The sequence below is a fragment of the Diceros bicornis genome, chromosome 41 (genome assembly GCF_020826845.1).
Source record: "Diceros bicornis minor isolate mBicDic1 chromosome 41, mDicBic1.mat.cur, whole genome shotgun sequence".
Taxonomy (NCBI): domain Eukaryota; kingdom Metazoa; phylum Chordata; class Mammalia; order Perissodactyla; family Rhinocerotidae; genus Diceros; species Diceros bicornis.
Genome location: NC_080780.1, coordinates 11,413,618 through 11,439,751, shown reverse-complemented (window position 1 = coordinate 11,439,751; position 26,134 = coordinate 11,413,618). Strand labels below are relative to the sequence as shown.

The 26,134-nt window shown below is 37.5% G+C and overlaps 1 protein-coding gene across 3 annotated transcripts in view; it reads right to left on the bottom strand.

Moving 5' to 3' along the window:
* Positions 1–26,134, bottom strand: part of LANCL2 (LanC like glutathione S-transferase 2) — an 82,223-nt gene that overhangs the window by 10,584 nt on the left and 45,505 nt on the right. The window contains exons 3-8 of one of the 3 annotated variants that reach the window (XM_058534828.1): positions 18,677–18,884; positions 17,664–17,811; positions 16,192–16,338; positions 12,958–13,140; positions 11,225–11,284; positions 4,661–4,837 (exon numbers count right to left, since the gene is read on the bottom strand). In XM_058534828.1, coding sequence (XP_058390811.1) covers positions 4,661–4,837; positions 11,225–11,284; positions 12,958–13,140; positions 16,192–16,338; positions 17,664–17,811; positions 18,677–18,884 — 923 coding nt within the window. The remainder of the gene's footprint in view (positions 1–4,660; positions 4,838–11,224; positions 11,285–12,957; positions 13,141–16,191; positions 16,339–17,663; positions 17,812–18,676; positions 18,885–26,134) is intronic. The other 2 variants (XM_058534829.1, XM_058534830.1) reach the window with 2 other exon arrangements.

Below are 26,134 nucleotides of genomic sequence, written 5' to 3'. Positions count from 1 at the left end.
TGGATTAAAAAACAAGACCCAACCAACTGCTGCCTCCAGGAAGCACATCTCAGCTCTAAAAACAAACACAGGCTCAGAGTGAAGGATGGAAGATGATACTCCAAGCTAATGGCAAACAAAAGAAAGCAGGTGTTGCCATACTTATATCAAAGTAGACTTCAAGATAAAACAGGTAATGAGAGACAAAGAGGGGGCAATATATAATGATAAAAGGGATGCTCCACCAAGAAGACATATCACTTATAAATATACACGCACCCAACACAGGAGCACCAAAGTACATACAGCAACCATTAACAAACCTAAAAGGCGATATTAACAACAACACAATAACAGCAGGGGACCTTAATACCCCACTTACATCAATGGATAGATCATCCAGACAGAAAGTCAACAAGGAAATAGTGGACTTAAATGGAAAAACTAGACCAGATGGACATAATAGATGTATACAGAGCACTCCATCCAAACACAGCAGAATACATGTCTTCTCAAGCGCACATGGAACATTCTCAAGGACAAACCATATGTTGGGAAACAAGGCAAGCCTCAACAAATTTAAGAAGACTGAAATCATAACAAGCATTTTTTTGACCATAATGATATAAAACTAGAAAAAAACTACAAGAAAAAAGCTGGGAAAGTGACAAAGATGTGGAGACTAAACAATATGCTACTGAACAACCCAATGGATCATTGAAAAAATTAAAGAAGAAATCAAAAAATAGCGGGAGGCAAACGAAAATGAAAATACACCATACCAACTCATATGGGATGCAGCTAAAGCGGTTCTAAGAGGGAAAGTCATAGCAATATAGGCCCACCTTAACAAACAAGAAAAATCTCAAATAAGCAATATTAAACTACACCTAACAGAACTAGAAAAAGAACAAACAAAGCTCAAAGTCAGCAGAAGGAGGGAAATAATAAAAATTAGAGTAGAAATAAATTAAATTGAAACCAAGAAACAATAGAAAGGATCAATGAAACAAAGAGCTGGTTCTTTGAAAAGATAAACAAAATTGACAAACTCTTAGTAAGACTCACTAAAATAAAAAGAGAGAAGGCTCAAATAAATAAAATTAGAAATGAAAGACGAGAAAATACAATGGATACCACATAAATACAAAGGATTATAAGAGAATACTATGAAAAACTATATGCCAACAAATTGGATAATCTAGAAGAAATGGATAAATTCTTGGACTCATACAACTTCCTAAAACTGAATCAAGAAGAAATAGAGAAGCTGAATAGACCACTCACAAGTAAAGAGAATGAAACAGTAATCAAAAATCTCCCAAAAAATAAAAGTCCAGGACCACACGGCTTCTCCAAAGAATTTTACCAAACATTCAAAGAAGATTTAATACCTATCCTTCTCAAACTATTCCAAAGAATAGAGGATGGAACACTTCCTAACACGTTCTACAAGGCCAACATCACCCTGATACCAAAGCCAGACAAGGACAATATAAAGAAGGAAAACTTCAGGCCAATATTGCTGATGAATACAGATGCAAAAATCCTCAACAGAATATTGGCAAACCGAATACAGAAATACATTAAAAAGATCATACACCATGATCAAGTGGGATTTATACCAGGGACACAGTATAGTTCAATATCCGCAAATCAATCAATGTGATACACCACATTAAGAAAATGAGGAATAAAAACCACATGATTATTTCAATAGATGCAGAGAAAGCATCTGACAAGATCAAACATCGATTTCTGATAAAAACTCTCAATAAAATGGGTACAGAAGGAAAGTACCTCAACATAATAAAGGCCATACATGACAAACCCACAGCCAACATCATACTCAACGGGGAAAAACTGAAAGCCATTCCTCTGAGAACAGGAACAAGACAAGGATGCCCACTCTCACCACTCTTATTCAACACAGTACTAGAGGTTTTGGCCAGAGCAATTAGACAAGAAAAAGGGATAAAAGGAATCCAAATAGGCAATGAAGAAGTGAAACTCTAGCTGTTTGCACACAACATGATGTTATATTAGAAAACTCGAATGAATTCATAGGAAAACTATTAGAAATAATCAACAACTACAGCAAAGTTGCAGGGTACAAAATCAACTTACAAAAATCAGTTGCATTTCTATACTCTAACAATGAGCTAACAGAAAAAGAACTCAAGAATACAATCCCATTTACAATCACAACAAAAAGAATAAAATATCTAGGAATAAATTTAACCAAGGAGGTAAAAGACCTATACAATGAAAACTATAAGACATTATTCAAAGAAATTGATGATGACATAAAGAAATGGAAAGATATCCCATGCACATGGATTGGCAGAAGAAACATAATTAAAATGTCCATACTACATAAAGCAATCTACAGATTCAGTGCAATCCCAATCAGAATCCCAATGACATTCTTCACGGAAATAGAACAAAGAATACTAAAATTCATATGGGGCAACAAAAGACCCTGAATAGCCAGAACAATCCTGAAAAAAAAGAACAAAGCTGGAGGCATCACAATCCCTGACTTCAAAATACACTACAAAGCTATAATAATTAAAACAGCATTGCACTGGTACAAAAACAGACACACAGATCAGTGGAACAGAACTGAAAGCCCAGAAATAAAACCATACATCTACGCTCAGCTAACCTTCAACAAAGGAGCTAAGAATATCAATGGAGAAAGGAAAGTCTCTTCAATAAATGGTGCTGGGAAAACTGGACAGCCACATGCAAAAGAATGAAAGTAGACCAACTTCTTTCGCCATACACAAAAGTTAACTCAAAATGGATCAAAGACTTGAAGGTAAGACCTGAAATCATAAAACTCCTAGAAGAAAATAAAGGCAGTACCCTCTTTGACATTGGTCATAGAGGTATCTTTTCTAATTCCATGTCTACTCAGACAAGAGAAACAAAAGAAAAAGTAAACTAGTGGGACTTCATCAGACTAAAGAGCTTCTGGAAGGCAAAGAAAACCAGGATCAAAATGAAAAGACACCCACCAGCTGGGAGAAAATATTTGCATATCACATATGCGACAAGGGGTTAATCTCCATAATATATCAAGAAGTCACACAACTGAACCACAACAAAAAACAACAACCTGATCACAAAATGGGCAGAGGATATGAACAGACATTTTTCCAAAGAAGATTTACAGATGGCCAATAGGCACATGAAAAGATGTTCAACATCACTGATTATCCAGGAAATGCAAATCAAAACTACACTAAGATATCACCTTACACCTGTTAGAACGACTATAATCACCAAGACAAAAAATAACAAACGTTGGAGAGGTTGTGGAAAAAAGGGAACCCTCATTCACTGCTGGTGGGAATGCAAACTGGTGCAGCTTCTATGGAAAACGGTATGGAGATTCCTCAAAAAATTAAAAATAGGAATACCATATGACCTAGTATTTAATCCAAAGAACTTGAAATCAACCAGGTATTTAATCCAAAGAACGTGAAATCAACAATCCAAAGAAGTTTATGCACCCCTGTGTTCATTTCAGCATTATTCACTACAGCCAAGATGTGGAAGCAACCCAAGTGCCCATCCACTGATGATTGGATAAAGAAGATGTGGTATATATATAATGGAATACTACTCAGCTACAAAAAAAGACAAAATCATCCCATTTGCAACAACATGGATGGACCAGGAGGGTATTATGTTAAGCGAAATAAGCCAGACAGAGAAAGCCAAACACCATATGATTTCACTCATATGTGGAAGATAAACAACTCGGAGACAAGAGAGAACAGTTTGGTGATTACCAGGGAAAGGGGTGTGGGGGGTGGGCACAAGGGGTGAAGGGGCGCATAGCTACGGTAACACACAATAACGTACAACTGAAATTCACAATGTTATAAACTACTATGACCTCAATTAAAAAAGAAAAAGAAATGTACAATTTCAACCAAATGGAAACTCAGGGATGAAACTAGATTATGGAGGGATTTGTATGTTTAATTTGTATACTTTACATAAAATATATGCAGTTGTATACATCAGATATAATAAAATATACATTTATAAAAGCAAAAAAAGGAAAGGTTCAAAGGGGACAGTATGGCACGCTCCACTCTGTGGAGAGGTGGGGGCAGCGTGGCTGTAGCGTGGAGTGTGGTGGGCTCCAAAGCAGGGTGTGTTGAGGTGATGCAGGTAGAGAGGCAGGGGAGGGCCACGCGCACAGGGCTCTGTGAACTCGGGGGAGGAGCGTGGGTTGTATACGCAGTGCAATGGGAAACTGCTGGAGGGCAACTGTAGACCATCTGCACGTTATCTCAATTAATTCTTCTTGGAACAGATTTAGGAGATGGGTAGTATTTCTCCCCTATTTTTACGGATGAGGAAACCAAGGCTTGAAGGAGAAACATACCCAAAGTCACAAAGCTAATAAATTGCACAAGAGGAACCCTAATGAGGTGGTGTGACTCCGGAACTTGTGTCCTCAACTCAGTTCCATCTCTCGCCCCATTTTATAGACGGGATCACTGTGGCACAGGGAGGCCAGGGACAAGGCTGTGCCGGAAGAAACAGAAGAAATTGCAGCATTTGGAGAAACAGGTGAGGAAAAGGAGTGAAGCTGTATTTTTGGACTTTGTGCGTGTTCTGGAGTGTTCAGCAGTTGTCTGGATAGAGGCGTCCTCACCTTGCAAGCCCGGTACAGGTACTTTCTATCCTGTGTGAGATGGTAAAGGGACAGGAAAGAGTAGCCATTTCCAGCAGTCCCGTGGCAGATCCCGTAGCCCTTCCGCAGCAAGCCTCGCTGCCAAATCACATCACTGCACTCCATGGCATCTTTCAAGTACTTCTCCTCCTTAAAAACCTGGGTGATGAAAAACAAGGCAGTCTTAAAAGGATATTTTCAATGAAGAGTTAGCAAAGTATTTTTCCTTTCTGGTTAGAAAATTGCATGGCATTATGAAACCTGAAATGCATTGGGGGTAAAAAACAAACACACACACAAGCAACCCCACACTCCAGTACCTTACAATCTCAATCTGTCCATCTATTCTGCTCTCCTAGTTCGTGGTTTTACAAAACTAATTCTAAAATTTAGTTCAAAAAATTAAAATGAAAGCTACCAGATCTCTTTGGTAAGATGATAAACCAAATAAACCATTCTGTGCTTCCCGGCACACACAACCTGCAGCTCTAAAACTTCTGCTCTTGTAGGATGCAGTCAAGGGAATGATGATTCCACAATGTCCTGTCATCTAGGACAAGAATATTCCACGTCCCAGGTCAGCCACATGTCAACAAGACCCCAAGGACCTGGCACCCATCACAAGGAAGTCTGCACAGAGCTTCCCAAAGCCTCAGGAGCAGGCAGGCCTGGGTTGCAGAACTTAATGGCACTGCCTCCACTGAGCAGTTTGTATGTGAGCTCAGGAAAGGCAAACGCCTGGCAAGAGGAAGCTGTCTGTTTCACCTCCTCACATTCCCTTTTAAATATTCTTCTCTTTCTTTTCACATTTCATGTATTTTGTTTCCCTGGTCCTTTCCTCAGAATTTGTTATGAGTAATCTCCACCTGCTTAATTCACTCCATTCTAGTGCAAATGAGTTTTGGACAATGAATTAGAGTCAAAAAGGTCATTAGCAATGATGTCCTTGGGGGTGACAAATAGGATTCATCTTCTTGTGACTAATATGTAGTGACCTCCTGGGCACCCAGTTGAGAAGGCTCTGAGACTGCAGGAAAAAAAAAGAAAAAGGCCTGAACTACAATCAGTGTCTGTAGTGGGCAGAAGAAGGGGAAAAAGGGGCACATTTGCATTTCAGTCATTCTCCTGATGTAGAATCTACTCACAGTGTCAGAAGCAAGACTCTTAGTCATGAAAGCAACTGAAATGTGGGCTCTGGGTCAGACTGCCTAAGTTAGAATCTCAGCTCTGTCACCTTTTAACTGTGTTGGTTTTGGATAAGTCACTTAACTTCTTACATCTTAGTTTTCTCAACTACAAAAGGATACTATTTCTTCATCTCAGTGGCTTGTGGGTATTAAAATAAGAATACACAAGATCTTAGCACGGTGACTGGCACACAGTAAGTGCTAAGCACTCCTCAGAATCATTAACTCTTATTCTTTCCATGTTATCATGCCAGCACAAATACTTTACCCTGTCATTTGCATCTTAAGCCTCTTAAAATGAATTATAAATGGAAACAACTTTTCTTATCCTAAAGAAATATTTGGTCAAGATGGTGCAGCGGTTGGGTTCCCGTGTTCTGCTTTGGCAGCCCAGGGTTCACCAGTTCGAATCCTGGGCACAGACCTACTCACCGCTCATCAAGCCATGCTGGGGTGGCGTCCCACATAGAAAAGCTACAACTCTACAACTATGATACACAACTATGTACTGGGGCTTTGGGGGGGAAAAGAAAAAGAGGAAGATTGGCAACAGATGTTAGCACAGGGCCAATCTTCCTTAAAAAAAAAAAAAAAAGGAAAGAAATATTTGGTCAAAGCTAATAGCTGAAAAGCAATTGTTTTAGTGGCTCTGTCCTGAAATTATACTGAGAGGAAAGCCAGGCCTAAAGACACCCGATTTGGTCTTTTCTGGTGGTAGCCCAGGGGTGTGTGAGGGTTGAAAGGGAAATCAATTAGATTTGCTTCCTGCAGTCCCTGATCCCCTGTAAGACTGAGGCTGTTAAAGGTGTGCCCATAATGCCACCTCCACTCTCAATTCCCCTGCACCAGTAGCACATCCACCCCACCCCCACCATCACATACATGCATGCTTTAAGTGCTGAGCTACTTTTAATAGTGAGACACTTGAGAATTTAAAGATTACAGAAAAAAGCTCCGAGATTCAATCATAGACTCCTCTTCTCCACACTGTAGCAATTATAACTTGGCCAGAAAACCCATTTACTTATCCACACTACTTCTCTCAAATGGTAAATTTCCCTGGGAAGTGTCATGACAAACAGTTTGAAGAGAGAGTGCAATGCAGATGAAAACTTAAGGATCTGGAGTCAGAAGACTGGGTTGATTCCCTCTTCCACGACAACTAACGGTGCGACTTTGAGTACGTCGCTGTAACTTCTCTGAACCTGTCTGCTCATGTGACAAAATGGGCTGATGCTGAGACGACTCAAAGGCTGAAGACAGACAAGGATTTTAGACAGTTACTAAAAATCTTTAAGAATGAAAAGGAAACTATACTGATAATCAGTGAACAGTTTGGAACTCTCAAAGGAAATGGCACTATGAAAAAGAAACAAGCAGATACTCTAGAAATGGAAAAACATCAGTAGGTGAAATAAAAAATTTACTGGGTAGGTTTAATAGCAGATTGGACTTGAGAGAAGAAATCATTAGTGAATATGAAGCTAGATGAACAGAAATTATCCAATGTGAATTACAGAAAAGAAAAATAAATAAAAGTTTCAGAGGTCTATTAGAAAATAAATGCCAAACATCTACCAAATGTAGTTAAAGACATACAATTATAAGTTTAAGGGGCTTAAGGGATCTCAAGCAGGATAAATACAAACAGATACACATAGGCATATGAAAAAGAATTGAAAACCAAAAATTAAGAGGAAATCTTGAAAGCTTCCAGAAAAAAATACACACTACATATGAGAGAACAAGATAAAGAATGACTAACTTCTCATCAGAAACAAGGGAGGCCAGAACACAATGGAACAGTATCTTTAAAGGACTGAAAGGAAAACAAGACTGTCAACCTATAATTCTATATCCAGCAAAAATAACTTTAAAGAATAAAAGTGAAATAAAGAAAAGTTTAACATAAACGAAAGTCAATTTGTTGTCACCAAACCTGGACTAGAAAAAACGCTTTATAAAGGAAGTTCTTCAGGCAGAGGAGAATAATACCAGATAAAAATCAAGATCTTCAGGAAGGAATGAAGAACACTGAATGGGAAATCTATAGATAAATATCAAAACTAATTTTTTGTCAATATCTTTAAAATACACAGGACTATTTAAAAAGCAAAAATTATAACATTATATTGGGGGTTTATAACATTTGTTGACATGTACCACAGATAGTGCAAAGAACTGGAGTAAAAGGAACTATACACTTACTACTTTCTTACATTTTATGTGAAGCAGTATGATGTTAACTCTAAGTAGACTATGAAAAGTTAAGGATGTATACTGCAATCCCTATAGCAACCACTGAAAAAACTACAAATAGATACATTGAAGAGTCAACAGAGAAATTAAAATGGAATTCTAAAAAAATATCCAATTAATCTCTCCTACCTCCCTAAAAAAGGCAAGAAAGGAAAAACAGAGGAAAAAAAATTCCAAAATGAAGCCAATAGAAGCCAAATGGAAAAACGGCAGAGCTAAATCCAGCCATATAAATAATTACATTAAATATATATGAGCTAAACATTCCAAATTAAAGGCTGAGAGTGTTACACTGTAACACTTATTAGACAAGTCCCAACTATAAAGAGACACACTGTAAATATAAAGACATCAAAAACTATAAAACACTGCTGATGGAAATTAAAGAAAATGTAAATAAACAGAGATATATACCATATTTGTGGATAAGAAGGCTCAATATTAAGATGTCAGTTCTCCTAAAACTGATATACAGATTCAATGCAATCTCACTCATAATTCCAACAGGCTTCTCCTGTAGAAGTTGACAAACTGATTCTAAAACCTGTATGGAAATGCAAAGAACCTAGAATATTCAAAACAATTTTGAAAAAGAACAAAGTTGAAAGTCTTAAATTACTTGACTTCAAAACTTACAATAAAGCTAGAGTAATCAGAACAGAATAGTATCATAACCATAGATAAACATTTCAAAGTAACAGAACAGAGTCCAGAAATAAACCCTTGCTTATTAGGTCATCTGATTTTGTTTTGTTTTGTTTTTTTTGTGAGGAAGATCAGCCCTGAGCTAACATCCGTGCTAATCCTCCTCTTTTTGCTGAGGAAGAACGGCTCTGAGCTAACATCTATTGCCAGTCCTCCTCCATTTTTTTTTCCCCCAAAGCCCCAGTAGATAGTTGTATGTCATAGTTGCACATCCTTCTAGTTGCTGTATGTGGGACGCAGCCTCAGCATGGTGGAGAAGCGGTGCATCGGTGCGCGCCCGGGATCCGAACCCGGGCTGCCAGTAGTAGAGCGCGCGCACTTAACCGCTAAGCCACAGGGCCAGACCTTAAGTCATCCGATTTTTGACAACGGCATCAAATCAATCAAATGGGGGAAATAAAAGCCTTTCCAACAAATGATGTGGGAACAATCAGATATCTCTATGGTTAAAAAAGAAGAACCGCACTTCTTATCTCATTTAATAAAAAACCTCAATTTGAGATAGATCATAGCTCTAAGTATAAAATCTAAATACACGAAACTTGTAGGAGAATATTATTGGTATAACCTGGGGGTAAGTAAAATTTCTTAGACAAGATACAGAAAGCAATTACCATTTAAAAATCTGATAAAATAGACTTTATCAGAATTAAAAACTCTATTCATCAAAAGATACTATAAAGAATATGATTAGGCCAACTACAGAGTGGGAGAAATTATTTGCAAAACATATATCTGCTAATACCAGAACATATGAAGAATTCTTACAACTCAATAATAAAAACACAAAAAAGCATAAAACAATGTGGGTAAAAGATATGAACTGACAGTCAACATAAACACAAGCAAAATTGCTCAACATCATTAACCATCAAGAAGATGCAAATTAAAACCACAATGAGATATCCACCAGAATAAAATTAAAAAGACTTTTAACACCAAGTGTTGGCAAAGATGCAGAGCAACCAGAACTCTCTTACACTGTTGATGGAATGTAAAATGGAACAACCACTGTAAGAAAAGGTATGTCAGTTTCTTATAAAACATACACCTACCCTCTGATGCAGCAGTTCCATTCCTAGGTATTGCCCCAAAAGAAATAAAAACATATGTCTACAAAAATACCTGTATAAGAATGTTCATAGCAGCTTATTCATAATAGTGAAAAGCCAGAAACAACCGAAAAACAAATGGATAAATTGTGGTATATTTATGTAAATGATGCTTAGTCTTAGAAACGAATCAGAATATTTAGGAAGAAGAAAAGAAAGTACAGTTTGAAAAAATCTCTCCAGGTGATTCTGATACACACCCCTAGAAAGACATGCCATGTTTCAAATAACCAACTCACAAATGAGCTTTTGGAACATAATCTACATGAAAACATTTTCTGATGGGCAGTCAGCAGCTGACCACCAGGAGGCATCTCTGACACAGCTCTATTCTGGGATTTTCAGAGTAAGCTTGTGGGTGCAGGTGGGGGATGGGGCGGTTGTTTCATACATTTAAAATGCACAGAATCAAAGGATTACATCAATAGCATGTTGGTATGACTTATACGGTTTTCTTGGGCAGCACATTTACCTTTCCAAATACAATTTCATTTGACCACTGTTAGCATTTGCTTACAGTGGTTGAATCCAGGTGAACTGCTAATGCCCTAGGGCCCAAATGTGTGTTTAGAGGAAGGCAGAATGTGTTACCATTACCTGTAATTTACTGATAGGTAATCAAGAGCTGATTGCAACTACTCATCAAAATAGTTTCCAGCTATGGGGTCCAAAAATACAATTTGTTAGAAAGTCATTTGCAATTAACAAAATTCCTAATACAGTACAGAATATTGTTAAAATCTTGACATTTTTCCCAAGACCACCTAAAACACTATATATATATATATAAAATTTTAAATTAACAAATAATACATGTTCATACAAAGGAGAGTATACTGAATACTGATACATGATTAGCATCTACAGGAAGGGAAAACAAATTCAATGAATCTGGACTCAATTTATAGTTTTATTTGTGAAGGATATCAATATTTTTTAAAATACTTGAAAACCTTATGCCTTCATAAGCATTCTTGAAGAACTTACAACTTTATATGCCAGCATGAGAAACTGTTGAAAGCTTGTTATTACACAAAATTTAAACACTTCCTAATTTTAAGAGACACCGTCAATGAATGCAGACCCTCTTAATTTGAGTTAACAATAAAGAGAGAAAATATAGTCTAGAGCCGTGTTTCTCCAGCTTTGCACCTCCACCCCCTACTCTGCCCCCTGCCCTGGCCAAACACAAATTTCACACTCCACTCACTGACTTACATACTATGATGACACACTTTTACTTCCAACTGTAAAACTATATTATATATGTTTTTTCAAATTACCACCGATGTCTTCTGTCCCAGAAGGTTCTGATATTCTTCCCTGTCTTCAGGTTTGAGAATCTTGATGTAAATGGACAAAATTAAATTTTAGTGATTAAATATAGGATCTTAATGTCTTTGGCTCCACGCTTTGTAACAGAGAAATTTCTGTTTTGGAATTCGTGGGGCAGGGAAAGGCACTCACACAACACTGCGAGCAGAAGCCCTGCAGGCAGCAGCTGGCCTGAGACACCTGTGGCGTTGTCCGCAACCGGGCTGACAGCCGTGGAGGGAATAGATGGAGGCGACGGTCAACAGGGCTACTGGAAATGGAACCACACAGGATGAAGGGCCCTGCTGGAAGCCCTGATTCCTGATCACCCGCTTACTGCCCACAGGACTCAGCTGCTGAAGCGGAGGATGGGGGCTGCGGGGAAGACCCCCAGCAGCCAACTACCCTCATTATCAGCCACCAGGAATGCTCAGCTCTATAGCTGATCCTCTTTAAAGTGAGAGAGAAGGGCTGGCCCCGTGGTTTAGCGGTTAAGCGCGTGTGCTCCGCTACTGGCAGCCCGGGTTCGGATCCCGGGCGCGCACCGCCACACCACCGCTTCTCCGGCCATGCTGAGGCCGCGTCCCACATACAGCAACTAGAAGGATGTGCAACTATGACATACAACTATCTACTGCGGCTTTGGGGAACAAAAGGAGGAGGATTGGCAATAGATGTTAGCTCAGAGTCGGTACGTGGGACGTGGTCTCAGCATGGCCGGAGAAGCACTGTGTCGGTGAGTGCCCGGGATCCGAACCTGGGCCGCCAGTAACAGAGCGCGCGCACTTAACCGCTAAGCCACGGGGCCGGCCCCCCGACAATTTTTAAAAATAATTTATGATAGTCACAAAGGGAAAATAAAATTGATTCAGGGACGTTCTTTTGTTATTGTCAGGTAGAAATATGAATTCTGCTCCATTAATTCCATCTACTTCTGCAAAACTAAGAGACTTTGCCAAAATCCCTATCAATCATTGTGGTTCCAGTTGTATACTTTGATATATGAGGAACAATCACCAACATCAAATATTACAAATAAAGATGCATTAAAATAAAAATAAAATTATGAAAGAAGCATTGTTTGTTTTCAACTTACATGATAAATCTTAGTCCAGGAGAAAAATCAACAAATATTCTTAATATTGTGCCCAAATATATCTAGAGTCTACTAGAATTAATCAGTGATGGCACTGCCTATTTTCCTGTAATACCCTATATGTAAAAACGTGAATGCCACACCTATCTCTTGTGAATAATTTTATAACAATTTTAAACTCACATTTAAAAGCTCTTAAATAATAATAGTAATAATAATAATAATGATAATCCAGCAATAAAGCCCTATTCAAGCAAGAAAATAAAATGATATGAAGTTAAACAAAAAAGCATTTGGGGTCTAATACTGCCAACTGCCTTACTGGTCACTCATTAGAATTAGAAAACCATTACTCTGCTGTCATCTAGGTTTTCTTTTACATAGGAATATAACCACTATTAAACACACACATGTACACTTATAACACTAACTACAGTGGTGATGAACAGTGAAATAATGAGACTTTCTATTTATTTTGGAAAAACATTAATTCTAAAAGGTTTTTAGTTTGCAATCAAAAGTGCTTGCCAAAATCAAACCGAAAACTTGGTGGTGAAAATGAGATCTTGAACACGGGGTGCCTGCGATCCACAATGAAGTACTGACCTTGTAAGCTTGCATAAGCATATGGATGACACCCGGGGCACCGTGGCACCAATGGACCAATCGATCTGTTTCATTGCTTAACGATGACGGATAATTCCCAGATCTGAATCTTTTGTGGCGTATATAATCAATACTAGGTTTCACCATTTCTGACAAGGTTTCTTGGTCCACTTTTGCTTCTGGCTTTAAACAAACAAAAATAAAACATTTCATTTATTTTTCCTTAAGTTCTTTTTTTAAACCTCTGTATTGCAGCTAATATAATAATTCCAGGTAACTGATGCTTGGAATTACCTGGAATACTGAGGAGCACATGAAATTAGAATTGATTCAATTATCTAGTTATTAAAGACCTGACAGACCTTTTTTTTTGTTTCAATTCTTTTGATGCTCCAGATGAAGTCTGAAGGCCATCACGTGCTGGAGAATTCTCGCTTGCTAAGGATAGGCCTTCAACTGATCAGACGAGGCCCACCCACATTACAGAGGGCAAACTGCTTTACTAAAAGTTTACCCATTTAAACGTAAATCTCACCCAAACTACCCTCACAGAAACATCTAGAATAATGTTTGACCACATATCTGGGCACTGTGGCCCTGCATGTTAACACATAAAATTAGCTATCATGGATAGCTAGCTAACTTTTTTAATGCTTTAATTTTCAAATGCCTATATACATATAAATCCAAATGTCTATATACACATAAATCTTTTATCTGAGCTGCTTCTCCAAAAAAAAGAGACTTCAATCCCCTATTCGAAGTAGAGGTGGCCTTGCTACTTGGGGTGAGAGAAAAGCGGTAGTGCATGAGGCTGGTTGTGGCAGCAGGAGGTCTCACCATTTACCATGTGGACACCGATGCAAAGCCTCTGTTTCTAGTTCTATGCTTCACTTCTCCTCTACACCTGGCTTTCTTGAGTTAAAACAGTTGGTTCATTTCCTCCAGACCATTTCCTTTTGTCTCCAGCAGGAGTTAGAGGAGGAACAGTCACCTCACTGTGCAGGGCGGACTTACTAACAGCACTCCAGCTGATCTGGAGAAAGATTTTCAAAGAAGCCCTCCTGCTGCCCAGACCCCACCCCCATATGAACACGTCTGGCACTGCCTTCGATAGTACATGGAGCTTTAAATTCCTGAGTTCCATGGTTCTGCAGGACAAACTGGCTTCCCCTTGCTGGCACCCGCCTGTTCAGGCATCTATGTGTGATCTTCCTCTGCCATTCTTTCATCTATTCTCAGTCTATGTATTTGTAGTTTGGGGGCTCCAGATGTCTTCTGGTTTCATCAAAAAAGTTGGGTTTCTGTTTTCTGTTTTCTTTGTTGTTGTTTCTCCCCAAAGCCCCAGTGCACGGTTGTATATTCTAGTTATAAGTCCTGCTAGTTCTTCTACATGAGCCGCCACCACAGCATGGCTACTGACAGACGAGTGGTGTAGTTCCAAGAGAGGGAAATGCACCCAGGCTGCCGAAGAAGAGCATGCCAAACTTGAACCACAAGGCCACTGGGCTGGCTCTGTTTTCTTTGCTGTTTTGAGATGATTTTCAAGAGAAGAATTGTCATTATTCTGCCATCATGAAAGTCGAGCTGTGTTTAAGTGATATTTTAAAAGTTTTTGTGTCTATTGTTCTGACAGCCTTCCCAATGAAACCATAGAGCAGGACCGGGAGGAACGCTCTGCTGCTCTGCCAGACTGGCAGGAACACAGTACAGGGAAGAGGTGTGCACAACTGCTTTTGTGAGCCAGCTCTAGCACACCACCGCTTAGCGATCATCAAAATAAAACTGACATCAGTTTCTAAATAGAATCCTTACTAAATAGTTTGTGTTCTTCACTTTAAAAGCAGATAAGGGGAGAACTTTATGATTTGTGTTTCTCTGAAGGAAACCCCTCATATTTAACAAAATTAACCTAAATATCTAAATCTAAATTAGGTCATTTTTATTGGTGTGGTTCTCATATGATTGTTTTCCCTAAGGGTATTATCACTTAAAAAAAAAATGGTTCACAAGTTACTGTTAAAACATTTTTCTGGGAAAATAGAGAATACACACAATCTACCAACTGTCCAGAATAAGAGTGCCATTTTTAAGTGAGATAAGGAACTCTGGTTATTTTAGCAACGTGTGTCTTCACTACAGTCATGCGCTGCACAGTGATGTTTGGTCAACCACAGACCCCAAGTACAACAGCAGTCCCCTAAGATCAGCACCATACAGCCAGCTGTGTAGTGGGCTGGACCACTGAGGTTTGTATAAGCTATGATGTTCACACAAGGACGAAATCGCTCAATAACGCATTTCTCAGAACATATCCCCATCACTGAGCAACACATGACTGCATAAAGAAAATTCACAAATTAGAATATATACATGTTTTACTTTCTACAATGATAAACAAAGACAACTAATTACCAGAAAAGGGGGTTTTAGTCCTGTGTAAACATGAATTTCCTATTTTCCTTTAGTGAGTAGCAGCATGATGCAGTAGGTTAAACAAAAAAAAGGAATTTGAAGTAAAACTTTATAAAAGGACTATATGACCTTTTAGTCAAACAGATCTAAATTCTAATCCATGCTCCTTGACTTACTAGCTTTGTAATTTTGACCAAGTTAATTAACTACTCTGCTATGGGTGTGGTAGAATAAAGAAAGGCTCAATTGAAAACAAAAGTAGGCTGCATACAGAGCAGGGAAGGCAACCACAGGCCCTAAGGCTGGAAGCAGCTTGAAGCAATATCTGGGGCGGGATCTCCACCTGCCTAATGGAAGAGTCAGTACTTCATTCAGTAGATGTCAGGGATAATTGAGAGATAAGATCATAACCACAACAACAAACTAGTTAAAAATTCAGAACATGACAGATAACAAGTTAGGGGTATCTGAATATGAAAACATCTCTGCCCCAATATGGATTTTGGAGGCCCTTTCTGCGCCCTGAAGGTTTTCCCCTATTAAAACAGTAACCACTTCAATCAGCAGGAGGACATGGACAGAAGAAAAGTGTGGGTGACAGACACCTAATGTGGTACAAAATTGCATACAGAATGTGCTCTCAGCAGTTCACCACTTGGGTTCATGAAGCAGAGCTTAAGCATCTGTGATTCAAAGTAGGATTCTTATTTCATTTCAGGTTGCTTGGTTTGTACTAAAATTTCAGTTCCCATTTCCTATTTGATGTAATATTTTATAATGTGGTCACTGTTATTAGAATTTCACAGTATTCTTATTTACCTGCATTAACATGTAGTAGATTCCAGCCATGCCATGGGCTGCTCCAACATACTGTTTTCTGTGCCACTGATACAAGAGGGGACAGCGCTCAGTCTTCCTTTCTTCCCTTGACAAGTTCTTGCCCGATTCAATAATAGCACTGACTACCTACAGAGATAATGAGACAGCATAAGTCTAAAAAACTTACTTGTATCCTGTTTTAGTCTAATTAACACTAACGTCTTTTTTTTTATATAATTTTATTTATTTATTTTTCCCCCAAAGCCCCAGTTGATAGTTGTATGTCATAGTTGCACATCCTTCTAGTTGCTGTACGTGGGACGCAGCCTCAGCATGGCCAGAGAAGCGGTGCGTCGGTGCGCGCCCGGGATCTGAACCCGGGCCGCCAGCAGCGGAGCGCGCGCACTTAACCGCTAAGCCACGGGGCCGGCCCACAACATGTCTTTATATATATAAAAGTAGACAGCTGACAGATAGGTAACTTAATCTGAAAATCTTTAAGCAGTTAGTAGCCAACACTGTGATCTTTATTTTATAAATTAATAAATACAGGCTGAGAGAAATCAGAAGACAATCTCAGAGTAGAAAAAAACATGAAGAAGTCGAACCAAGAAATCAAAAGTTCTCTGCATGAACAGTTTACTAGAATCTAGAAAAAAAATTCCTATAAAAACCATCCTAGACTTAGTTGCTTGGTAGCTGTAATGTTTTCCCTGAAAGACTGGCAAATACATCTTTCAGGAAAGGCTGGAGGAATTGGCTTTATTTACAAAAGGCTAATGAAATGAGGTCTGTTGTAGTGTGTAGGATTTTAGTTACATCGAAAGAAGAATTTCATATCCAGAATGACCAAGTGGCCAAGACACCAATTCCTCATATCCATTCTCCCCTCACACTTTTGGTAACAGTGTTCCAAGTTTTAGCTGGGTATCTGGCCTCCTAGCTACAGACAGCTGGACAGAACCATTTGACTGTTTGGAAGTGAGATGTGAGCAGAAGTGAGGTGGGCAACTTCTAGTTCTTGGCCTTAAAAAGGAGGCTGCTCATCTTCCACTTCCTCACCAGTCTCCTGGGCTGGAGTGCTCAACTTGCTTTGGTCATGCAAATAAGGGCACGCTCCTAGGACATGGTAGAACAAGAGAGAAGAACCTGGGTCCCTAGCCATATCTGCCTGGACTGCCTACCAGTTCAGACACCTCATGAAAGAGAAGTAAACATTCTATCTTTTTGAAGCTACTGTTGTTTGGTTCCAGTAAAAACAAATGAATCAATACAGGCCTATGAGAAGTAAGATTTTTAAAAAATATTCCTAGAAAGAGAAATAGGAGGGAGTTATTAATTTTATGAGACACTTTAAGAAATTACTGCTACCTAGAAGCAGAGTCTAGCCACCACTATAACTCAAAGCTAACAGATAGGATCAAATGGTAGAGATGAGAGGACACTCATAGCTGTCAGTAATCCCACAATACCTCTTTAACAGCCGACTCACACACGGTGCCCGGACCGATCTCTGTGTTCAGGTAGAGCAACGCATACAGATAACCTGCCCGTCCGTAAAGCAGCTCATCAGGAATGTCTGAATCTCGGCACACAACGGTTCTCTGGAGCTGCAAAAGTCTACCCAACAAGAAAAATTGTTTTCCCAGAGAATGTCTAAAATACCTCTTCATGAAACTCCATCACTTTATGAATTACTTGTTATTTATGTTTAATTTAAAACCGATTTCATAAAATACAAGACAAAGCCCTGAGAAAAAACCCACAACTTATCCACTTCATTAATCTCTCGCAGATGTAAAAATAACAAAACATCTTTCTGTTAAAAATTTCTACCTTTATATTTATTTTAAACCATGTAAGAGAAGATATTCAATTTTGAAATCCAAAATTAGAAGGAAGTAATTTAAAATCTAAATGAAAATGGTACTAAAATGTAGCCAATGCTTGGGAATTAGCATGAGTCATTCCACCCTTCAACAAACATTAACTGACTAGTATGTACCAGCCACTCTACCAGGCCCTGGGAGTGAATCCTGACTCCTGCTTCTTCAAGAAAGAATCTAAACCAATAGATGCAATAAAAGTTTACACTCTAATTGTTCCATAATTAGCATACATAGATATATGGATGTTCCAAATTAGCATCTAATCAGTTACTTAAAGGTTGAAACTAAGAATCAGTTATAGTGAAACTAAGGCAAATAAGCTAATTTTCATGCACTGAAAGCAACAAAAAATTACTTAGGAAAAACGATTACACAAAGAAACATGTTTATTCCCCCAAAAATAAACACATGCTTGGATAGAAAGGGAGCATATGATCCCACCATTATGCTGAAATTAATACACAATACTTGTCACTTCTTAGGGAGACCTGTTGCAATAGGAGATGAATTAAAAAATTATTTCCCTTTTGAATCTTTCTACAGCAAGACCTTCAACTGAGAATCTGGAGAAAATATTTCCAGTTTTAAAAACTCACTTTGTGATGCATTCCTGGGACTCGCAATCACTTTTGAGTTTATGATAGACCACAGCTCCTACAGCAAGGGGCCCAGCATCTCCACAGAGGAAGGTGACCCTACGGCCATTCAGATTCCGAAGCGTTCTCTTTATGTAATCCAGGGATCGGAGCAGGTAGGTCTGGTCACATGTGACCCGATACAGCTGCAGGTACAAAAGGGCTATGCCTGGAATAACCCCCCCACCCCAAAAGAAAAGCATCATTACCTTTCCTTTTTACCTTTAGGACATTATTTTACAATTATATGAAACAGCTTCTCCTACAGAAAAAACTTAAAACAAGTTTAAAAATATTGTCTTGCTAATCGTTCTGACATAGTGATTCAATGCCTCCTAGACAAGGGAAAATACGACTTCCCACTCACTCCCATTTAATTTTCATTCATTTCAAGGTTTTAGTCATTCTCCTTTGTATCTTAAGCTAACTTGGATCCTTCTCTTTTTATTTCTCATATAATCATTTCCTCCTACCTTATGCCAAATTAAATAATTACTTTTCTGAATTTTATACCTTCTTCTTTCCAATTTTTCTACTTCTCATTTTTCAACTTTCTTTAGTGATCAACCCATCCAAATGACCAACGAACCAGTAAGTCAACTCATCATTTATGGAACAGCCACATGATGCAGAGTAAGGTAACAAATACAGAAGTTACAGTTTATCACACATCCAACCTTCCTATTTGAGACGGAAGAACAGATCCAAATATTCAAGTGAACCAGAGAGGGATCTTTTTCTGAAAATCTGTGGAGGATGACCTATAGGCTTCTGAAAGCAGCATGCCATTATTCCTGGGCTCAAGAGGTCAATATGACAGCTACATAAAAAAATGAATCTGCATAAATACATACTTAATAAAATATATTGTAGGAAAAGGTATTGAAAGAAATGATATGATGGTGAAAGGCAAAAAAACCACATTTATTAATGTTTGAATTGAGATTCTGTAATATTCTGGTCTTTGTCTAATATCCTATTCTCACTTTGACTATTTTTCATTTTGCTTTTTAAATTTCTCTAAGCAAGTAACTTCTTCTTTCTTTAATTCTCCTATTCAGAGTATCTCATTTCCCTTTCAAATTAATTCTTAACACCTACATATTTTTTTGAGAAGTCCTTCTTTTGTCATTGTCCATTTCTTTAAAGATGTTGAGTCAGATATAAAAGTGACATATTTGTAAGCCTTGAAAAAAAATCCTTCCATATCAATTGCTTATGATCTCCTTGAGTGTTTTCTATATTCAAAAATTTTAAACATATAGAAAACAATTTAAAGTTAAATACCTAGAAATTTCAAACATAATAATCACTATAAAAGGTTTACAAATAAGTATTTCATGACTGACTTTGAAACTGCTAAAAATAGGATGATGATCTGGTCAACCTGCGAACCTAAAAACCCATAGTTATATATGTTCAATGCTTAGGTATTTTAAAGCAAATGATGACAGATAAAGTATATGTTTTTTAAAAAAAAAGTCATTATGACATTCTGCCCCTGAATACTTCAGTATGAAAATCTAAAATGTATGAACCTTTTCCTATAAGCCAAAATAGCATTATAACTCTCAAAATTAACAATTAGTAAGTGAGACTGAGCTGAGGTACTTATTGGGTAGATCTTGATCAGTTTTGGTACCAGTATTATCCTTCCTTCATAAAATAATGGGAAGTATTCTTATTTTCCTATCCTCTGAAATAGTTTAAAAGTAGCACTGCGATTTCCTGTTTTGTTTTGTTTTTTAATGGTCTCTTTCTATTAGTTTATTCTTCATTTTTCCCCAGTTTTACTAAGGTATAATTGACAAAACTATACATATTTAAAGTGTACAAGATGATTTGATATATGTAAAAATTGTGAAAAGAATACCACAATGATGGCGGCTCACATACAAGAACTAGAACAACTATGTACTGGGGCTTTGGGGGAGGAAAAAAAAAAAAAAGATGAATAATGGCAACAGATATTAGCTCAGGGTGTATCTTTCCCAGCAAAAAAAAAAAAAAAAAAGCTAAGGGGCCAGCCCAGTGGCATGGTGGTTAAGTTTGCACGCTCCGCTTCGGTGGCCCAGAGTTTGCTGGTTCAGATCCCAGGCACGGCCCTACCCACGACTCATCAAGCCATGCTGTGGTAGCAACCCACATAAAAAACAGAGAGGAAGATGGGCATGGATGTTAGCTCAGGGACAATCTTACTCACCAAAAAAACAAAAAAAAAAGAAAAAAACCCAAAACTTGATTTGAGAATACCACAGTGAGGTTAATTCACACACCTATCACTTCCCATAGTTAGTATTTTGTGTGTATGTGTGGTGAGAATACTTAAGATCCACTCTTTTAGCAAATTTCAAGTATACAGTACAATATTAGGAACTATAGTCACCATGCTGTACATTAGATCTACAGAACTTGTATGTCATAATTGAAGGCCTGTACCCTTTGATCAGCATCTCCCCATTTCTCCCATCCCACAACCCCTGGTAATCACCATTCTACTCTCTATTTCTATGAGTTCAAATTTTTTTTTTTTTAAGACTCCATATATATGTGAGATCATACAGTATTTGTCTTTCTCTGTATGGCTTATTTCACTTAGCATAATGTCTTCTAGGACCATCTGTGTTGTGGCAAATGAGAAGATTTGATTCTTTCTCATGGCTGAATAATATTCCACTATGTGTATGTATGTGTGTGTGCGTATATATATACACACCCAGATATATATACACACATCTATATCTGGGTGTGTATATATATACCCCACATCATCTTTAACCATTCAACCATTTATGGATACTTAGGTTGTTTCTTTATCTTGGCTATTGTGAATAATACCACAACGAACATGGGAGTGCAAATACCTCTTCAAGATACTGACTTTGTTTCCTTTGGCTATACATGCAGAAGTGAGATAGCTGCATCATATATGGTAGCTCTATTTTTAACTTTTTGAGGACCCTCCAAACTGTTTTCCATAATGGCTGTACCAATTTACATTCCCACCAACCAAGCACAAGAGTTCCCCTTTCTCCACTTCCTCTCCAACACTTATCTCTTGTCTTTTTGATAAAAGCCCTCCTAACAGGTGTGAGGTGATATGTCAGTGTGGTTTTAATTTGCCTTTCCCTCATAATTAGTGATGTTCAGCCCTTTTTTACGTATCTGTCAACCAGTTGTATGTCTTCTTTGGAAAAATGTCCACTCAGGTGCTTTGCCCATTTTTAACCTATATTATCTATTTTTTGCTATTGAGTTGTATAAGTTCTTTATATATTTTGGATACCAACCCCTTAGCAGAGACATGGTTTGCAAATATTTTCTCCCATTCTGTAAGATGCCTTTTCATTTTGTTGACTGATTCCCTTGCAGTTCAGAAACTTCTTAGTTTGATGTAGTCCCACTCGTTTATTTTTGCTTTTGTTGCCTGTGCTTTAGGTGTCACATCTAAAAAATCACTGCCTAGAACCATGTCAAGGAGCTTTTTCTCTATGTTTTCTTCTAGGAGTTTTACAGTTTCAAGCCTCACATTTAAGTCTTTAATCCATTTTGAGATAATTTTTGAGAGTGGTGTAAGATAGGGATCCAGTTTCAATCTTTTTGCACATGGATAGCCAGTTTTCCCAACACCATTTATTGAAGAGATGATCATTACTCATTGTAGGTTCTTGATGCCTTTGTCAAGGACTAATTGACCATTTGTGCATGGCTTTATTTCTGGGGTCTCTATTCTGTTCCATTGGTCTATGTGCCTGTTTTTATGCCAGTACCATATTGCTTTGACTACTATATCTTGGTAATGTACTTTGAAATCAGGAAGTACGATGCCTCCAACTTTGTTCTTCTTTCTCAAAATTGCTTTGGCTATTCTCGGTCTTTTGTAATTCCACACAAATTTTACAATTTTTTTCTATTTCTGTGAAAAATATCATTAGAATTTTGATACGAGTTTGCATTGAATTTGTAGATCACTTTCGATAATATGGACATTTTAACAATATTAACTCTTCCAGTCCATGAACATGAGCTATTTTTCCATTTGTTTGCTTCCTCTTCAATTTCTTTCATCAATGTCTTATAATTTTCAGTGTACAGCTCTTTCACCTATTTTTTAAAATTTATTCCTAAGGATTTTTTTTTGATGCTCTCGCAAATGGAATTCTTTTCTTAATTTCTTTCTCCAAAAGAAATGCAACTGATTTTTGAATACTGATTTTGAAGCCTGCAACTTTACTGAATTTGTTTATCAGTTCAATTTTTTGGTAGAGTTTTTAGAGTCTTCCATATATAAGATCATGTCATCTGCAAATGAGACAATTTCACTTCCTTTCTGACTTGGATGCCTCTTTTTTTTTTTTTTTGTGAGGAAGATCAGTCCTCAGCTAACATCCAATGCCAATCCTCCTTTTTTTTTTCGCTGAGGAAGTTTGGCCCTGGGCTAATATCTGTGCCCATCTTCCTCTACTTTATATGGGATGCTGCCACAGCATGGCTTGACCAGCGGTGCATCAGTGCGCACCCGGGATGCAAACCTGCGAACCCTGGGCCGCCAAAGCAGAGCATGCACACTTAACCGCTTGCGCCACCAGGCCAGCCCCTTGGATGCCTCTTATTCTTTTTTCTGGCCCAATTGCTCTGGCTAGGATTTCAGTATAATGTTGAATAGAAGTGGCGAGATTGGGCATCCCTGCCTTGTTCCTGATCATAGAGGAAAGGCTGAATATGATGTTAGCTGACTTTAAGTATGATGTTAGCTGTGGGCTTAACATATATTGCATTTATTATGTTGAGGTACATTCCTTCTACACTGAATTTGTTGAGAGTCTTTTTATTATGAAAAGATGTTGAATATGCTTTTCCTGCACCTATCGAGATAATCATATAGTTTTTATCCTTCATTATGTCAATGTGGTAAATCACATTTATTGCTTTGCATGTGTCACACCATTCTTGCATCCCAAGGATAAATCACACTTGACTGTGGCATGTAACCTTTTTAATGTGCTGTTAAAATTTGCTTTGCTAGTATCTGGTTGGGGATTTTTGCATCAATATTCATCAGGGAATACTGGCCTGTAGTTTTTTTTTTTCCGTTAGTATCATCGTCTGGCTTTAGTATGAGGATAATGTTGGCCTCATAAAATCAGTTTGGAAGTAAGTGTTCTGTTCACATCAGTTTTTTTGAAGAGTTTGAGAGGGACTGGTATTAACTCTTCTTTAAGTGTCTGACAGAATGCTCCAGTAAAGTCATCAGGCCCTGGGGCTTTCTTTGTTGGGAGGTTTTTGATTACTGATTCCATCTCCATACTCATATTGGTCTGTTCAGATTTTCTATATCTTCATGATTCAGTCTTGGTAGGTTTATGCTGCTAGGAATTGATCCGTTTCTCCTAGGTTATCTAATTTATTGGCTTATAATTGTTCACAGCAGTGTCTTATGATCCTTTGTATTCCTGTGGTATCAGTTGTAACATCTCCTCTTTTATTTCAGATTTTATTTGAATCTTCTCTCTTATTTTCTCAGCTAGTCTTGGTAAAGATGTGTCAATTTTGTCTATCTATTCAAAAAACCCACTCTTAGTTTCATTGATCCTTTCCATTGATTTTCTGGTTTCTATTTCATTTATTTCTGCTCTAATCTTCATTATCTCCTTCCTTCTGCTATCTTTGGGCTTGATTTGTTCTTGCTTTTCTAGTTCCTTGAGGTGTAAAGTTAGGTTGTTTATTTGAGATCTTTCTTTTCTCTTAATGTAGCTGTTTATCATGATATACTTCCCTATCAGAACTGCTTTTGCTGCAGCCTGTAAATTTTAGTATGTTGTGTTTCCATTTTCATTTGTTTCAAGATACTTTTTGATTTCCCTTTTGATTTCTTCTTTGACCCACTGGTTGTTCAGAAGCATTTTGTCTAGTCTCCACATATTTGTGAATTTTTATTTTTCTACTATTACTGATTTCTAATTTCATACTATTGTGGCAGGAAAAGATACTTGATATAATTTCTATCTTCTTGAATTTGTTGAGTCTTTTCTTGAGCCATAACACATCATCTATCCTGGAGAATGTTCTGTGTGCATCTGAGAAGAATGTGTATTCTGCCACTGTTGGATAGAATGTTCTGTATATGTCTGTTAGGTCCATTTGGTCTAAAGTATAGTTCAAGTCCAATGCTTCCTATCGATAATCTGTTTGGATGATCTATCCATTGTTAAAAAAGAATTATTGAAGTCCCCTATTATTATTGTATTGTCTATTTTTTTCCTTCAGATCTGCTAGTATTTGCTCAACATATTTAGGTGATATGATATTGGGTGCATATATATTTATAACTGTTCTATCCACTTGATGAACTGACTCCTTTATCATTATATAGTGAACTTCTTTGTCTCTTGTTAAAGTTTTCAAAGTTAAAGTCTATTTATTCTGACATGAGTATACTCACCCTTGTTCTATTTTATTTTCTATTTGTATGGAATATATTTTTCCATCTCTTCACTTTCAGCCTATGTCCGTAAAGCTGACATGAGTCTCTTGTAGACGGCATATACTTATGTCTTAATTTTTTTTATCTATCCGTTCAATTTTTTATCCATGCCTTTTGATTTGACAATTTAATCCATTTACATTTAAAGTAATTACTGATAAGTATGGAATTGCTGATGTCATCTTATTAATTTTCTGGTTGTTTTGTTTTCCTTTCTTCCTCCCTTGTGGTCTTCCCTTGTGATTTGATGATTTTTCCACATTGGTATGCTTTGATTCCTTTTTTTTAATGCTTGTGTATCTACTATAGGTTTTTGCTTTGTGGTTACCATGAGGCTTACGTAAAATATATTATAGTTATAACACTCTATATTAGGCTGATAACAAGTTAACTTCAATCTTACACAAAAACTCTACCCTTTAACTCCCCACAACATTTTATGTTTCTGATGTCACAATTTACATATTTTATATTGTGTATCCATTGAAAAATTATTGTAGCTATAGTTATTTTTAATACTTCTATCCTTTAACCTTTATAGTCGAGTTAAATGATTTACACACAACCATATTACATTATTTATAGTATCTGAATTTGACTACACACTTACCTATAACAGTGTGTTTTATATTTTCATATGTTTCCATATTGCTAATTAGCATCCTTTTATTTCAGCTTGAAGAACTCCTTTCAGCATTTCTTGTAAGGCAGGTCTAGTGGTGATGAACTCCCTTGGATCTGTTTGTCTGTGCAAGTCTTTCTCTCTCCTTCATTTCTGAAGGACAGCTTTGCTGAGTATAGTATTTTGGGTTGGCTTTTTTTTTTTCTTCAAGTACTCTGAATATATTAACCCACTCTCTCCTGGTCTCTAAGTTTTCTGCTGAGAAATTCACTGATAGCTTTATAGGGGTTCTCTAGTATGTTAGGAGTTTTTT